The sequence below is a fragment of the Grammomys surdaster genome, unplaced genomic scaffold (assembly GCF_004785775.1).
Source record: "Grammomys surdaster isolate TR1022 unplaced genomic scaffold, NIH_TR_1.0 184, whole genome shotgun sequence".
NCBI classification, from domain to species: Eukaryota; Metazoa; Chordata; class Mammalia; order Rodentia; family Muridae; genus Grammomys; species Grammomys surdaster.
In genome coordinates, this window is record NW_021604629.1 from 2,824,418 (window position 1) to 2,842,430 (window position 18,013).

The window sequence follows — 18,013 nt, forward strand, 5'->3', positions numbered from 1 at the left end:
GGGTTGTACAGAAAGAATTCTGACTTTTCCCTTCTACCCCACATAAAACTAAAATTTTATCATTTTAAATGTTAATTTTTCTTTTGTTTCGCAAGACAGTATTTTATTTTAGAAGAACATAGAATCATAGATATTTCAAAAGGCTTTTTCCTTTCATGTTTTTTTAAAAGATTTTTTTTTATGTGCATGGGTGTTTTACCTTCATGAATCTCTGTTCACCATATAACCTATGGGGACAGAACAGGGCACTGGATCCCCTGGAACTGGGGTTACAGGTTGTTTTGAGATGTCATATGGGTTCTAGGAACTGTACTCAGATCCTCTCCAGTGTTCTGAGCCATGGGGCCATTTCACCAGCCCTTCTTTTTGTTTTTGAGATGGGGAAACTTGACAAGTAGCTGAGGATGACCTTGAACTTTTGGTCCTTCTGGATATACTGCCCAAGTGCTGAGACTACAACCACACACTACTCCATCTGATTTTTTACTAAGGATCAGACTTTGGGCTTCATGCATTCTAGACAAGCACCCCAGCCATTTTCTCTAAGAACTTTGTGTGTGTGTGTGTGTGTATTCACTTGTGGAACTCAGAGGACAGCTAGCAGGGGTTAGGTTCACTCTTCTATCCAGTAGGTCCCAGGGATTCTCAGGTCACTGGGCTTGGTAGCAAGCACCTTGACCTGCTAAGTCATCTCCCTAACCCAGTTGTACTTTTAAATTTCAAATTCTTCCCCACATGTTCACTGCTTGTACCTAGGAAAGCATCTGATTTTTACATTCTGAAATCTTAAAACTTTGCTGGAATCACTTAGTTCCAGAGGTTTTTGTTGTTTGGTTTTCAACTTAGAAGACAGTGTCATCCTTAAGCAGTCTCTTTTCCGTCTTACTCTGCATCTTTCTTCTTTTAAGGCATGAGCTAGGACTTACAGGGTGACGTTAAAAAGTGTCACAAGAGCACATTCTTGTCTCCTCCATCTCAAGGGGGAGGACTTATAGGCTGAGGTTAAAGTATCACAAGAGGACATCTGTGTCTCCTCAATCTCAAGGGGAAAGTTTCTAGCTTCTTGCCAGTAAATATAATTTATTATTACATAAATATAATTGTTGGAGGTTTTTTTTTTCTTGAGATACTGGTCTCGGACTATGCTGGCCTTGAACTCCTGGCAATTCTCCAGCTTGTTTCCCAAATGCTGGGCTTACAGGAAAAGCCCATTCAGTTTGTAATTCATCTGGTTGGGGAAATTCCTCTTATTCCCAGTTTTGCAAGAGTCTTTCTTTCCTGTGTATGCAGGTCCACATGCATGTGGAAAACAGAGGACAACCTATGGGGTCACCCTTACCTCTCTGCCTTGTTTGAGACAGGATACATAAGAGGGATAGCTGGTCCACTCGCACTACTGCATGCAGTTTTATGAGGGTCCTGGGGATTTGAACTCAGACTTGTGTGACTAGCTTTTTTTACCCACTGAGCAATCACCCTTTATGAAGTTTGTCATATATATGCATGTTTTTTCATGTATATGTATGGGTCTCATTACACAGCCCAGAATGATTCTGAATTCCAAGCAACTGTCTTGCCTCAGCCCTCTGAGTGCTAGGATTATGGGCATGCACTACCATGGTTAGTTTATGAAGTTAAGTGCACTCAGCTTGTCTGACTACTTGTGTATCTAGGAATACATAGTCTTTCTCTCTGCACCCACATACTCCTAATACAGATCTAGTGTCTTAGGATTGGGTTGCATAATGTGTTTTCAAACAACAGTGTACCAAATGTCTCTGTGTCACACACTTCTCATACAGCACAAGAAGAAGAAGAAAAGCTGGAGAACAGACACTGATGGGGCTTTGTAAATTATTTTATTGTTACATTCCAAAGAGGATGTAGGAAGAAAAAAGCCAGTTATCAAATAACTGTTAGACTTCTCAGAGAGAGGCGATCTGAACTCTAGTCCTAGTTCAAAGCTGCCCACATTAGTTCAAAGAGCTGCCACTCAGCAAGACAGGAAAGGCTGACCAGTACGTGTATGTCAATCATCCAGGGAGGCTTGGGCTTAAGAGAAAATGTCTTTATTCTAAATGTTCAAGTCCTTAGAGCTACTAGAAGAAGATGAGGAAGACCACACACACACTGAGACTGTGTTTAGTTATTAGTGTAAACTAGCAAATGACCAGTTTGTTCTAGGACATGTTGCATCAGACATCACAGTACACGAAACAAGTCTTCATTTCGTGAGGAGCCACCAGGCATTTCAGATCCAACTTGTCATGAAATGCAGCCACAGGCAAAACCAGAATCTTAGGTAAGGTAGTCAGTGCAAAAGTCAAGTGGGGAGGCTAGCACGCTGACAGAGCCAGCTACACTGGAACATTAACCCGTGTGAAGTAGAGGGTCTGATGTATTCACAAGTCTGTCTGGTAAAGTGACTTGAAAGAAGCTACTCAAGCACTCCCAAGGCATCCCTTCCTTCTCTTTCCCACCACAAGAAAGAGAAGCAAAAACACACCTGGAAATTATCTTGAACACCAAGTTAGAACTGTGTGGCAGGAAAGAGAGAGCTTGTTCCAGGCACAGGACTTCAAGATAACTCACAGGCAGCTTAGTTTTATTAGTAAAAGTCACAAGTAGGAAAAGATTTACTGGTTGACTTGGAACTGTGTGCTTTAGAAATGTCTCTATTAATACATTAACAAGAAAAATCCCAAGCATGGGGTTTGCTTCCAGTTTTGAGTCTTCCTCCATCCAGCAAGGATTTGAAAAACAAACAGGGCATTAAAATGCACAGACACCCAGTCAGTTCTTCCCAGTTGTCTGCCATGTTCTTTCTAGTCACTTTGACTCCAGTTCCCAGTTAGCTGAGGACAACATGTCGATCAAAGACAGACTTTCGCTGCTCCTGGACCTGAAGCTTCCAGCGCTGCTGTGCATACTCCACCTTGTTTAGAACATTGGCTCGGCTGCGAGAGCGGGCCAGCACATCATGGGCATTTGCAAAAGGCTGGTGATCCTGAAAGTCAAGGTAGAAGGTGTTAGAGATGCCAGGGCCAGCCAGCTGAGAACAAACAGCCTGTGAGCCAGACCTAGGGCAGGGTGTTCTAGCCCTTCAACAGTCGAAAGCAAGACAAACTCAGCTACAGAAGCAGAGGATTCCAGAGACAGGAGGAAGAAGGGGTATGTGAGACATGTGGTCACCATTCCCAACAACAGTGTTTTCCTTAAGGAGCAGAAACCAAGACAAGGACAGTGGTCATTTGCCTTAAAGAGAAGTCTTTCATGGTTAGTGGGAGAATATTTTCTTGGGCCAGTGAGATGGCACAGCTGGTAAAGACATTTACACCAAGCCTGACCTGAGTTTGATCCCTGGACCCCCACAGTGGAAAGAGAGAGCTGATTCCTGCAAGTGTTCCTGTGACTTTCACGTCCCCTGAGGCATGCATGTGCCCACATTCCCAATCCCACCTCTCAAAACAAACAAATTAATTAATTCATGCAATTAAACTTTTTTTTTTTTTTTTTTTTTTTAAAGAAAGGGCTAGAGAATGGTTTAGCAGTTAAGAATGCTTGCTGTTGCCGGGCGGTGGTGGTGCACGCCCTTAATCCCAGCACTTGGGAGGCAGAGGCAGGTGGATTTCTGAGTTCGAGGCCAGCCTGGTCTACAGAGTGAGTTCCAGGACAGCCAGGGCTACACAGAGAAACCCTGTCTCGAAAAACAAAACAAAAAAAAGAATGCTTGCTGTTCTTTTGGAAGACCTGAGTACATTCTCTAGCACCCTTCTAAGGCAGCTCACATTTGCCTATAACTCTAGCTCAAAGGGATACGACACCCTTTCTTGGCCACCCAAGGCATCTGCAAAAATGTACACATATGACACATGAAACTTTTAAAACATTTTTAAAAATTTTAGTCACTTTCTTGTGCCTTTCTTTCCTTTCAGATACGGTCTTTCCATGTCACTCAGGCTAGATGGACCACTATACTGTGCAGATGGACCACAAACTAGTGGTATTCCAACTTCCTGCTCCCAAAAGCTAGACCGCCCGCCCCGACGAAAGAAGCCTGTTTTCACATTACTATCTCCATGACCGATATTAATGTATAACTTTCCTCTGTATTGATCGATATTTCATCACTCATCTATGACAAAGGAGAACTCTGTCTTTCCATTTCCCAACTCTCATTTATATCGGAACTGTTTACATGTCAGCCTCGGGCCACTAGAGCAGGCAGGAGCTCTCAGGGCCATTACCTCGCCTGGTCTTAATGCCTCTCTGGCCCTCAGCATGCACTGATGGATGGTCTCTAATGTCTCCTTGTTTTCCCTCTCCCCACTGTGAACTGTAATGTCTCCTTGTTTTCCCTCTCCCCACTGTGAACTGGGCAGCTCACGAGCTTTAGTTCCTTCTGTTATTGAGGAGGATGAGGGCATGCCTAATCAACAAAACCATCTTTCACTGCCGTGGTCCACGGCTTCCATGTTAACTGCTATCTTAGGAAAGAGGCTGATGAAGGTTACCCTGGTTTGTGTACAAAGCCAGATTCTCCTGTCAAAATAAACTAATGCAACTGGATGTTTGTAGTCATTACAGAGGAAACCATCCCACTAATCCACCTATGGACGAGATGTCAACACAGCTGCCCATATGGCAAACAGGTTCAATTGTAATTTACTGTTTTTGTTTTGCCTTTTCTTTAAGTTTTTTCCTCAACCCCATGTTGGCAAAGTTTCTAAACGTTCCAACACAGGCCCTGCCTCTTAAACTAGGTTTGCCTACTTGAGAGAAGCAACAACATTCTGCTGCATGTAGGCAGCTGGGCCTGGGCCGGAGTGCACAGGGCATGGAAAGCTGTGCACAGCACCCTGGCTGTATTACAGCGGGCACTTGGGGGTTTGCTGGGTCCTGTTTCTACAACGAGACATTTCTACCATGTTTACTACCCCAAGAATTTTCTTTCAACTTAGAGATCTACTTATGTGTTTTACGTAGGTTTTTCCTGCATATATGTCTGCACCTTATTCATTCCTGGTGCCCATTTAGCACAGAAGAGTGTGTCAGAACCTCTGGGTCTAGAGTTAAAGATGGCTAAGAGGCATCATGTGGGCACTGGGAATACAATCCATGTCCTCTGCAAAAGCAATAATTTATTTATCAGTGTGTGTGTGTGTGTGTGTGTGCGTGCATGTGTGTGAGTGTATGTGTGTAAGAACAACTCTGCAGAGCCTTTTTCTCTTTGCATCTGTTGCATCAGGCTCTCAGGCTTGCTCCTGTACTAAGAGCAGTCAGCTTTCTGGACCTCAAAGAAGCTTTTTGTCTGCTTTACTTTTAGAGATTTACCCTGTTTCTATTGTGTATATATGGGTAGGTGTGTGCACATGAGTACATGTGTCATGGAGGTCAGAAGAGGATGTCAGATCCCCTAGTGCTGGAGTCACAATTGATTGTGAGTCACTGTCATGGGTTCTGACAACTGAACTCGGGTTGTCAAGATTAACTGCTGAACCCACTCCAAAGACTGTTCTATACGGAGTCTGTCTTTATCAGAATGTCCTCTACTTTTTATTTAACTTAGACTATGTCTTCTGCAAATCTCATTATTTGTTTTTTACTCTACAAATGGAAATCATAAAGACAATGTGTGAAGTCTGAGATGTTCCACAGATATGGAAGGGAGAGATGAAGAAGGAGGAAGCGTAGCATGGTGGTGCACACTTATAATCCCAGCTCTTGGGAGGGCTGCTGCAGACCTGAGGCCAGCCTGGTATAAGTTCTGGGTCAGCCAGGGCTATAAGTAAGACCCTGTTGACAGGCGGAGAGAGACTGAGGTGGGTCACAGGAGAGAGGGAAGAAGGAAAAAGATAGAAAAAAGAAAGACAGAAGGCTAAATTAGCATCACTTGATTTCCAACAAAGAAACAAAGTGGCCCAAGGTCATTTAACAAATTAGTTCAAACACTAACACTTAGTGTGCCTAACCCTACGTTAGGGTCATATCTTCCCAACATACTAGATTGTTTCGGGTTGATTAGTATGGGAAAATGGTGCATTGGTGATGTTGTATATTACTACTATTGGTTTATTTGGACAGAAACAATACTGGCAAGAAGGAAGTACTTTATCAGAGAGCCTGTCAGTTACACCAGCCTGTCATCTATGCCTCAAGGAACAAACTCAGATGACTAAACAAACCAGTTAATCCTTTTGGTCTGCTATCCACTACCGAACAAGATTGGTCTAGCTGCTCACAGACACTAGGAGAATGCAAATAGAGATTTTCACTTTCGTGTTTGTTCTTTTTACACCTGATAAAATTACAATGAATACAAAGCATGCTTTAGCAGAATGTTTATATAATAGAGACTACGTGTCCCGGATATATGATACAACAAATACTACCATTGTCTAAAGTGAACCTCTTGGCTAATTGTACTCTTTTATCTGCCCTAAAATGTAATAAAAATGGGAAAGAATTTAAATGCTTTAAAAATGAACCTCTGAAAAGTACATACTGAAGAACTCCCATGTTAGCTAAGCAGTTCATAGGAACTGAAATTTAACTTCTGTTTGTTCAGTTAAACTCACAGCTTTGGTTGGAAAACCTTTCTCTGCCTAGAATCAGTCTGACAAATATCAGGGTCAGCTGGGGCTCTTAGTCAGAGTTTCCAATGGTCAATGTATAGGCAGAACTAATCACCAATGGGCAAAGTGGTTACTAATTATATGAGCCTATCAATCAATGTCGGCCTCCATGCTTACTTCTACATATTTTTGCACCGGCTTACATTTTGTGTGTACTACATTAACATTGTGTCTGAGTGAGCATCAGGTAATCGATGCTGTAAGAATGTATAAAGTCAGCATAAACTTTTGTGCTAGGCATGGAACACTGTGACGCCTTTGATAAACATTTTATGCCAGTAGTTCTCAACTGGTGGTGATTTTGTTCTCCTGCCAGGTTTCTTTCTTTCTTTCTTTCTTTCTTTCTTTCTTTCCTTCTTTCTTTCTTTCTTTCTTCCTTCCTTCCTTCCTTCCTTCCTTCCTTTCTTTCTTTTTTTTAAAAAGATTTATTTATTTTACGTATGTGAATACACTGTCACTGTCTTCAGATACACTGGAAGAGGACATCAAATCTCATTACAGATGAGCCACCATGTGGTTGCTGGGAACTGAACTCAGGACCTCTGGAAGAGCAGTCAGTGCTTATAACTGCTGAGCCATCTTTCCAGCCCTCCTGCCAGCTTTCTTAAAAGGCAAAGTTTCTCCACAACAAAGGATAATTTAACCCTAGTATCTATACAATCAGGGTTGAGAATATATAAATGGAAATTACCATAGAAAGAGTATTTGAGACTACTGCTTTGCTATACAAGTTCTCTCTAGGCATTAATCCTACTATCTGATTTCTGTGTGTATTGTGTTTAAGATTTATTATTGTTAATTATGTTGTTTGTATGTATGTGCATGTGTCTGCTGAGACTGGAGGCCAAAGGTATCAGAGCCCCCTGGAGCTGGAGTGACAGGCAGTTGTGAGCTATCTGATTTAGGGGCTGGGAATGAAACTCAGATCCTCTGCAAGAACAATGTGTGTTTTTAACCACTAAGCTATCTCTTTAGCCCTTTGGGGTTTTTTGTTTGTTTGTTTGTTTCAATTTATTTTGTACTGAGACAGGTTCTCAAGTTGCCTAGGCTGTCACTGAACTCCCTATGTGACCAAGAATGATCTTAAACGGTTTTTGTTTTTTTTTTTTTAACCAAACTGGGAGACGTTCATAGCTTTGTAATCATATTGAACAAATGCTTTTTATTTTTGATCTTTAAATTTAAATCATCCTGCTTCTACCTCCTAAATTTTGGGGTTACAAGTATGTAGCACAACATCCTGCCTGTCTGTGCTTGGTTTTGTTTTTAAATTTTAATTTGTTTTATTCCATCAGATCTCCAGACTTACCTTCCTCTCAGCCTACCAACCTACTTCTGGAATTATTTGTTCTTAATTAAAATGTTTGTTTTGTGTATGTATAATGTGTATTGTATGTTTGTGTGTGGGAGTATAGGTCCATGGGAATGCCAAGGCACCAGTATGGAGGTCAGAGAACAACTTCAGTTATCAACTTTGTTTGAGGCAGAGCCTGTCCTTTGTTGCTCACTGCTACATACATGAGTTGTTTAGAATTCTTCTGTCTCTGCCTCCATCTTGTAGGAACACTAGTTAGCATATATATCAGTGTCTCAGTGAAGACCTGCAGTAGCATGAAAACATCTACCTACAACCATTTCCACCACACCAGATGAGGGCAGAGACCGGCAATGAGCAGCTACTGCAGCGCCAGAACTTACCCCAACGTCGTCATCGCTCTGCAACAGCTGGGAGTGTCCAAAGAGGCGCCTCTTCAGGATGGGCTCAATTAAGGTAAGATACACCATGTACAGAAGCAGAAGACCCAAAATAGAGAGATAAATTATAATGGTAACCTAAAGGAAAAAGAAAAGAAGTCACACCTCAGTTCAAGCCAAGATAGCAAACTTTGTTCGTTAACAGTGACATCTTAGCCGGGCAGTGGTGGCGCACACCTTTAATCCCAGCACTTGGGAGGCAAAGGCAGGCGGATTTCTGAGTTCGAGGCCAGCCTGGTCTACAGAGTGAGTTCCAGGACAGCCAGAACTACACAGAGAAACCCTGTCTAGAAGAACCAAAAAAAAAAAAAAAACAAAAACAAAAAAATAAATAACCAGTGGCATCTTGGGAAGACTAGCACATCTACACAGAGCACAGGGTTGTATACAGCCAGAGCCCAGTAGAAGAGGCAACCTGAATCCACCAAGGCAGGAAAAGAGGGAACGAAGCACTGCCTCTGGATCTTTTTGTGGGTCCCCTCAACCCCACCATTCGCCACTGTGGCCTGCAGTTGTTTTCTTTCTCCAGCTGAACACAGCATCTTAACTCAGAAGCATCACTGCCAAAACGACCGACAGGAATCCTAGCCGAACTGTGGTTCAGGTGGGTTTCAACAGACTGTCCTTTCAGACTGATGTAGGGTAGCATAAACAGTTGTCAGGACAGTGATCTGGGGTATGAAGTCATGTGCTGCCACATGACATCCCCTCACTTGGCTACAATAAAACAGAACACATGTTGGCAAAGGCATGGAAAGGTGGAACCCTTGCACACTGCCACCACTTTGGAAAACTGCATAGCCATCTATCTCTTCAACAAACAAATTTACCACTCTGAGGAATTTCCTCAAGAGAAAAACAAACATATCCAGACAAAACCACTCAAGAGAGTATTATGGAAAAAATCCAAATATTCATGAACTGAGAAGCAGTCATACAATGGAATACTATTTAGCAATAACATGAAATGAAGTCTTAGTGCATACTATAACTTGGACAAAGTAAAAAGTCACAAAGAACCACATATGACTTTACTTACATGAAATATTAAAATAGGTATAGGCAGAAAGTTAAAGATAGCAACTATTTGGGACCAGAGACAGAAATGCTTAAAACTGAAATTTAAGAAGTTGTTCTAAGCCAGGCAGTCGTGATGCATGCCTTTAATCCCAGTACTTAGGAGGCAGAGGCAAGCAGATTTCTGAGGCCAGCCTGGTCTATAGAGTGAGTTCCAGGACAGCCAGGGCTATTCAGAGAAACCATGTCTCAAAAAACAAAAACAAAAACAAAAACAAAAACAAAAAAAGAACTTGTTCTAATGTACTAAATTATATACTTAAAAGCAAGAGAATTTTAAGGTTTACAAATTATATATTTAAGTTTATTAAAAAAGCATAAGAACTGGGGCTGTATTTCAGTCGTCAAACATTGTTTGTTAGGTGTAAGACCCTGGGCTCCACAAAAAAGGAAAGAGGAGACTGGGGAGATGGCTCAGCAGTTAGGAGCACTGACTGCTTCTGGAGGACACAGGTTCGGTTCCCAGCACTCACGTGGAGACTTCTGTCTACGACTCCAGTTCCTGAGGTCTGATGCTCTCGTCTGACCTCCATGAGTATCGGACACATAACTGATACACAGACTACACACAGGTAAAACATTCATACACATAAAGTAATAAAATGATAATTCAGGGGGCTCGAGAGATAGCTCAGAAGTCTAGAGAACTTGTTGTTCTTTATAGAGGACCCAGGTTCAATTCCCAGCATCCAAATGGTGGCTGACAACCATCCATAACTCCAATTCCAGAGGATCTGGAAGGCAAGATCTTAAAACAAACAAACAAAACCCAAGAGCCATTTGCCATCATAATAAAGTAACTGAGCTCATTAGAGATCTACTGGTGTTGAGTTGTCGACACCCCATTCCCTTCAGGGACTGAAGACCTGAAGTTACACTTCTACAATAGTGATTAAATGCATCATTCAGTCAAGGGTTGGGAGGGTAGGAGGAAGAGGGCTTGATAATGTTGTGTCACTGGTTTTCAGTGTGTATGATAAACTACGATGTACTTCAGAACGTGCTAACTAAACATAGCACAATTTCAGAGCCATTTCACTTGTCTTGTTTAATATGTCCTAACGAATCCAGAAAGCAAAGGCAGGGCCATTATTACTCTCTGGGAAGTTCAATGTTTCTGTCTTTTCTGGAGAGCATATGTGAATGTGTGTGCATGTGTGTGCATGTGCACACGCTCATGTTTCACCTTGATTGTGACAGAGCTTCTTTCTTCATATTTGCATTCACATCGTAGACAGTATGCTTCTACGTCGGGCCCCCGCACAGGCATGGGCTCCACAACATGGAGGCAATCACTGAAAATAAAGGTAAAGACTGAGAAAACCTGGCTGGATGTTCTCCTGTCTCCGATCAACTGAAACCCAGGATAGTTACTGAGCTTACCCAAAGAAATAAGGACCAAATAATCAATAAATCAAAGTGAAATAATTTCCTTTCTTAGTATTGGCATTTTGGTAGTTTACCAGTGTAAACAGCCAGACTGGAAAGATGGCTCAGCAGTTAAGAGCACTGCCTGCTCTTCCAGAGGTCCTGAGTTCAATTCCCAGCACCCACATGGTGGCTCACAACCATCTGTAATGAGATCTGATGCCCTCTTCTGGTGTGTCTGAGGACAGCAACAGTGTACTCACATATGTATATATCTTTTATTTTATTTTAAAAAGTTTAAAAAGCCAAAGACATTATAAGAAGCCAAAAGGCAATGGCTATCTATGACCAAGTTGCTATTACTAACAGTTTCAGATGCCCTAGAAAATCCCAAACTGAATAAAAAAACAAAATTATTTGCTAAAAACAAGTCATATTTAGACTTGCCCAGTTGCTAAGCAAAACTCCTTTAAATGCTTTCAAGTAACACAAGGCATTATTTGAATACTATCTCTTGTGAACTAACCACATCTTAGTTTCCACTTGTGTGTGAGAGTGTGGTGCACATGCATGTGTGGACGGGCACATACCTGTAGAGACCCAACAAAATGTCGAACATCCTGCTCTAGCACTTTCACCTGGCCACCCTGAGACAAGATCTCTGTTGGCTGTAGGTTAGCAGCCAACAAGCCCAGGCGGTTATCCTGCCTCTGCTCCCTGCACCTCTGGGGTGACAGGCGTACCTGGCTTTTTATGTGTGTGGTAGAGATTCCAACTCAGGACCTCATATGCAGCAGCATTTTTAGTCACTAAGCCATCTCCCCTGTCCCTATAAACTATTATTATCACCATCTTATTATTTTGTGTTTTTGTGACGTTTCTCTGTGTACCTTTGGCTATGTTGGAACTCATTTTGTAAACCAGGCTGGCCTTGAACTCAAAGATCTGCCTGCCTCTGCCTTCTGAGTGCTGAGATTGAAGGTGTGTGCCACCACTGCCTGCCCAGCTTTTGTTCAAATTAAATTACTTGCTATAGTTAACTGAACTTTTTATCACTTATAGTATTTTGAATTTTATTTGTTTCCAATGCTATAGTTCAGAGGCAACAGAATGTGGAAAGGTGGGTTTGGAAAGGCCAAAGAAGGAATCATCTCAGAGCTAAGAAGACTGGCTGGGATAAGAGGATGCTGTCAAAGCATTCTTGAGGCAGCCAGAGACGACAGATGAGGAAGCCAGGGCTGGGAGCCGGCTCAGTGGGTTACGTATTTGAGAAGCAGGAGTACACACATCACATACACGGTTGCAAAACAGAAAGTAATCACTCAGTTTTCAGAAATGACAGATTTTGAGAAAAGATATTTTTGGTAGCATTGCTTTTTAACAAAATAAACACTCCCTCCCCCCTCTCTGCCCCCTCCCCCATTTTTCAAGATAGGACTTCTCTGTGTAACATCCCTGGCATGGACCTTACTTTGTAGAGCAGGCTGGCCTCAAACTCACAGAGATTCACTTGCCTCTGCCTTCCGAGTGCTGGGATTAAAGGCATGCAACACCATGCCTGGTGATCTCTCTTATTTTTGTAGACTTCATTTTTCATTTAGAAATGTTTTAAATTTTAATTTATAATTTATATGTATATATGTATGCCTACATATGTTTATGTGTACCATATGCATGCAGGTGTCCTTGGAGGTCAAAGGGCATCAGATCTCCTGAAACTGGAGTTATAGGTGGTTGTGAGCTGCCTGATAGCAAAGATGGGAACCAAAGCCAGATTGTGCAAGCTCATTAAACACTCTTAACTGCTGGGCCATCTCTCCAGCCCCTGCCTGCCCTGGAACTTGCTCTGTAGACTAGGCTGTCCTGGAAGTCACGGACAGCCACCTGTCTGTGCCTCCCAAGCGCTGAGATGAAAAGCACATGCCAGCAGAGCTGGCCTAAGGATGTCATTATTTCTCACTGAGGCTTTAGGAGTCCACTTTTCAGCATTTCATAATTTACTCTTCTGTTAAACATGATAAGTCATTCATATGCTACACTGGAGCAACTAAAAATAATGTTATTTAGAAACCAGGTGTGGTGGCAAAACAGCCAGGACAGCCAGGGCTGCACAGAGAAACTCTGTCTCAGAACAACAACAACAACAAAAAACCACACACACACACACACACACACACACACACACAAAAGAAGTTGGATATGGTAGCATAGACCTGTAATCACAACCCTTGGAAGGCTGAGGCAGGATGATTCAGAATTCCAGGCAGGCCTGGACTACACAGAGAGGCAGAGACCCTGTTTCTAAACAGAACTGTAGGGGGTAGGCAAGCTGACAGGCAGGCAGGCAGACTGGCAGGCAGGCAAAAGGAAAGGAGGAGGGGGGAAGAAAAGGTTGTGTAGGACTAAAACAGCAAGGTTTTTTGACTAACCCATAATAAACAAGATGTGGCTCAACCAGTTTTAGCAACTAGGAAACACCTCCATCTAGTGCTCAAAGGAAGCTTTGACCCAAATCCCAAAGACAAACTAAAGTACTGCTCTGACTTTCCTTGTTTTAAATCAGCTATTCCAAGTCAATGAAGAACTAAAGCTAACAACTAGACAAAACAAGAGGCCCAGAGACTATAAGGTGAAAGTGTATTTGGGGACTTGCAATACCCAGGTCTCCAGGGAGTCAATAGCATCCTGGTCTACCATAATCTGCCTGTCTGTCCAAACAAGTTAAAACTTCTGTCAATTGGGAACATGTATCAGCAAAAGACAAACAAGGGAAAGTAGGAAAGATGGAAGAAAATTTCCTATATATGTCTTGTTTTTCAACTGTTTCTTTTCTTTTTTTTTGTTTTTGTTTTTTTGTTTGTTTGTTTCTCAAGACAAGGGTTTCTCTGTATAGCCCTGGCTGTCCTGGAACTCACTCTGTAGACCCAGGCTGGCCTTGAACTCAAAAATCCACCTGCCTCTGACTCCCAAGTGCTGGGATTAAAGGCATGCGCCACCACTGCCTGGCACAACTGTTTATTTTCAAAGCTTCTAGTTTTAATTTACAACCAGGGATGAAGATGTGGCCCTATCTCAGCACAGAATAACAAACAAACAAACAAACAAACATAAATCAGCGTTAAACACTTAAAAAGTGACTTTGGTTGCCACTCCACTAATACATATCACATTCTGTTACCAATAAGAAAACAAACTGATTATACATGTTCAATAGCTTTGGAAGCTATAGATATAATTTCAAGATGTATTTGAGGGCTGGGGAATACTGCCCAGTGGGAGAATGTTTATTCAGCATTTACAAGGCCCTGGATCTGATCTCTAGCATAAAAAAAAAAAAATTGAGCTTGCATGTATTATATAAAGTAACCTCCTGGTACAAAAGCCACCAAAAATACATCCCAATTGCTTTGTAATATAAAAATTCCTTTAAATGATACACAGACATTCCAAAGATCATAAGAACACACCAAACAGACTGAACCTGAATGCATATTGTAAGAAGATTAAACAACAGCACCAGAGAAAGTAAGTGTGCTCAAAGTCAGTTTGGAAACTTGAGATGGAACAAACTTAATCTTGCTTTCCAATCGCTGCTGACTACAGAGCTGTGGAATCATGCACGCACCAAAGTACTTATCATTCGCGGGGAGAAGGACATCCATCCTGTTGTATAACCTGCTGCTTCCTGGTTCAAGGAACACACAGGAAAAATTGCATTCCTAGTCCACTGGGATAAACTGAGAAGGCTTCTCTTGGTCAACTAGTCAATCAGGATCCCAGTCGGCACAGGCTTGCCTGATTGCCCAAGGGCGGAAAAGATCTCAGCCTTATCCGAACCACCTGCCACACCCGAAAGGAGGAACTCTGACACAGACTTTATTCTCCTTCATCCCTGAATCTCTGAAACTTAAATATAGCCAATATTTGGCATTCTGTCATCAAAGTTTACAAACTGAGGCCTGGGAAGTAGAGGCAAGAGGAGCAGGAGCTTGAAGCCAGCCTGGTGTACAAAACAAGTGCCGGCTGATCTGGGCTACATTGTGAGATCTTGTCTCAAAACAAAAAACAAAAACAAATCCCAAACCAAAACAACCCCCTGCCCTCATAGACCAGGAGTGGGAGAGACAGCTCAGTGGTTAAGTGTGCTGACTGCTGCTGCAGAGGGCAGGAGTTCAGTTCCCAGCACCAAAGTTGGTCATGTTACATGCACCTGTAACACTGGCTCCAGAGAATGCCTCCAGAGAACCCTCTCTGGCCTCCACAGATACCTGTTGTGTACATGACCACACACAAATATTTTAAGTGCTTAAAAAATTATACATTGGATAAAGAAAGCCCAACTTGCCATTCACTGAAAAAAGGGATAAAGATCCCTGACCAAAGTTTAAGAAGGCCCAAGAGAATAGCTATTGGTAGTTTAGGTACAATAAACTCAGTCACAGATAATATGAAGCCCACGGCCCCCTCAGTCTAGAGCTTTCTGTTTAGGCTACAGTATTCCTTTAGACTTGTATCATGCACTCAGAACCCCTGTCTAAAATTTAACACTTTCCCGTAAGAACGAAATGAACCATTATATGAACAGTCTGAGTTACTTGTAGGAACCACAGAGTATGTGACAGGTGGTTTCTTGGCCTAAGATACTTACCAATCTTTCTGAGATATATTCTTATTATAAATATGTCCAGGATTCTCTTTATAGGGAGGGCAGATACATTTACATCTCACATCTTCAAAATTCTGTAATATAAGTGAAAATAGTATAACTTCTTTATAGTTTATCATCAATATCACCGCACACATACATTTTGCTAAGTATCCCTATCAGATATTCTAAAACCATTATAAAAGAGTTAGATTTGAGAGATGCAAGTTCCTAAAATCCACAAGACCCTATCTGTGCCTTATTACACTCATTTATGAATCACATGACAATCAACTGTGTTATTATCATCTACCTGCCGCTAGAAAAACATATCATGACAGACAATAGGGCCTACAAAGAGCTATGCTGATACGAGGGGACTGCGGAGAATGGAACTAAGGATTATTTATAAGCAGGTCACAGGTCTAGGCTGGGGTGGGGTAGCTCAGTGTCACAAGTCTAGGCTGGGGTGGGGGTAGCTCAGTGTCACAGGTCTAGGATGGGGGTAGCTCAGTGTCACAGGTCTAGGGTGGGGGCAGCTCAGTGTCACAGGTCTAGGCTGGGGGCAGCTCAGTGTCACAGGTCTAGGGTGGGAGCAGCTAAGTGTCACAGGTCTAGGGTGGGGGCAGCCCAGTGACCCGGGTCTGGGCGGGGGTGGGGTAGTTCAGTGTCACAGGTCTAGGCTGGGGTGGGGGCAGCTCAGTGTCACAGGTCTAGGCTGGGGTGGGGTAGTTCAGTGTCACAGGTCTAGGCTGGGGTGGGGGCAGCTCAGTGTCACAGGTCTAGGCTGGGGTGGGGTAGCTGAGTGCTAAAGCATAAGCTTATCATGCACCAGGTCGACTCAATCTGTAACACAACAAAGGGGTGAGGAGAGTCAGAATTGTTCTAATTTCTTCTTTTCTAACTTTTGTCTTTTGGGAGAAAGGCACCGGGCATGGATAAAAGGGGCTGAGTCAGCTATGAACGGGGTGAAGATTCAGGGGCACTCAGTCAGTGCTAGGAGGGAAGTCAAAAGGGAAGGGAGTGTGACTCTTCCCAGTGTCCCCCAGGAAACTTGGCTTCTAGCCCATGGTTGACAGGGAGGACAACTCCTAGCAATACAAGTTTCACAAAGCAGAGCAAGCAGGCATTAAGAGATGCTCTCTCAGCAAAGGGGTGTTTATCTGAGAAGGCAGAGGCTCATTAGTCCCCACTGAGACACAGCCCCTGCTCCTACGTCCAGTGAAATGTCTGGAGGAGCTGCTGACAGCCCCTAAATGAATCAGTAACCATGGTGCCAGAGCCTGTGTTCAATGAGGAGGACTCAGATAAGCAAGAGACACGGCTCCTGTTTACTGGGACAGTCCTATCAAGGGGAGATGGACAAATACACACTACATAAAATGGTAACACATGCATGCAAAGGGTACTCGACAATATTTCAAAAGTTGGGAAACTTTTTGCTGTCCCTATTTCTGATGACATCAGAAAGATTGGGGGGGAAAATGATCAAAACCACCTGCCTACCTGTGACCTAGCTTTCCCAGCTCTTTATAACATTTAAAAATCTTATAAAACTCTTCTTTTTAAAATGCAGTGTCACTGTTTCCCACTACACTGTGGAGTCTTTCTATTTTGCCCAAAAATGAGTTAGCCCACCTGGAAGAAAGCACGTGTTTTCTTGGACCAGGGCAGCTCTGGGGCACCAGATAACATGAGGGAACCAGAACGGTTAAGAAACACAATTGGGAAAAGGACACAACTTCCACTCCCCTCTCTCCTAGGCTAGTAAATTATTAGAAGGTGTGTATGTGCTTCTAAAGGAGGGCTGGGTGAGAGTATCAAGCTAGTGGGGTGGCCCTATAGGTCCTCCTGGGAACAGGCAGTCGAGCCCCTACCATGGCAAGGGAATCTGCTCATGAATGAGTTGAGGGGAGCTAGTCCCTAGTAAGGAAGACTTCGGGGAGATGAGGGTGAGGGGAGCTAGTCCTTAGTAGGGAAGACTTCGGGGAGATGAGGGTTTCCCATCGTTTGGACTGGGGACAGAGAGCTGGTGAAGTGCGGGGATGGGCTGCCGGAGTTTAAGGGTGGAAAGTTCAAAGCTCCCAGGTCTGGAAAGTTCCGGGTGTGCGCTGTCGGGAAGGGAAATGTCATGAGGCAGAGGGTTGCAGACCTGGCTCTGGCACTGTCAGAGGCTGAGGGTTAGGATGCTCTGGAGAGGGCCGGCCGGAGCTGTGAGGGTAGCGAGGAGATCTGGCTGTGGGACTGGGAGACCCGAGAGTGGGGAGCAAGTGGTCAGCCCCAGTTTCAGCCAGGCCAGAAGCAGGGGCGGAGCTCCTGTCAGGAGCCGGGCGGGGCGGAACTCACCTTGGCAGCGCCTGTCAGGGGCGCGAGCAGCAGCACGGACAGCGCCAGGCAGGACATGCTGAGCCCCGAGCCCAGCCGCAGCAAGCTTCGGCACCAAAAGCTCGCCATTGCGGGAGCCAGCCGCCCCAGCGAGCCCCGAGCCCCGCGCCCGGCTCGGGATCCGGCTCGGGATCCTCCGCCCGCACTT

The 18,013-nt window shown here is 43.5% G+C and overlaps 1 protein-coding gene across 1 annotated transcript; it reads right to left on the reverse strand.

Annotated features, from left to right (window-relative positions):
* Positions 1 to 1,840: 1,840 nt before the first annotated feature.
* Tmem9b (TMEM9 domain family member B) lies at positions 1,841 to 18,013 on the reverse strand. The gene is made up of 5 exons (XM_028768048.1): positions 17,827 to 18,013; positions 15,484 to 15,575; positions 10,654 to 10,762; positions 8,334 to 8,468; positions 1,841 to 3,007 (listed from the first exon to the last, which is right to left on the reverse strand). Exons 1-5 carry the CDS (start codon positions 17,932 to 17,934, stop codon positions 2,852 to 2,854), a joined length of 600 nt encoding a protein of 199 aa, XP_028623881.1. The 5' UTR covers positions 17,935 to 18,013; the 3' UTR covers positions 1,841 to 2,851.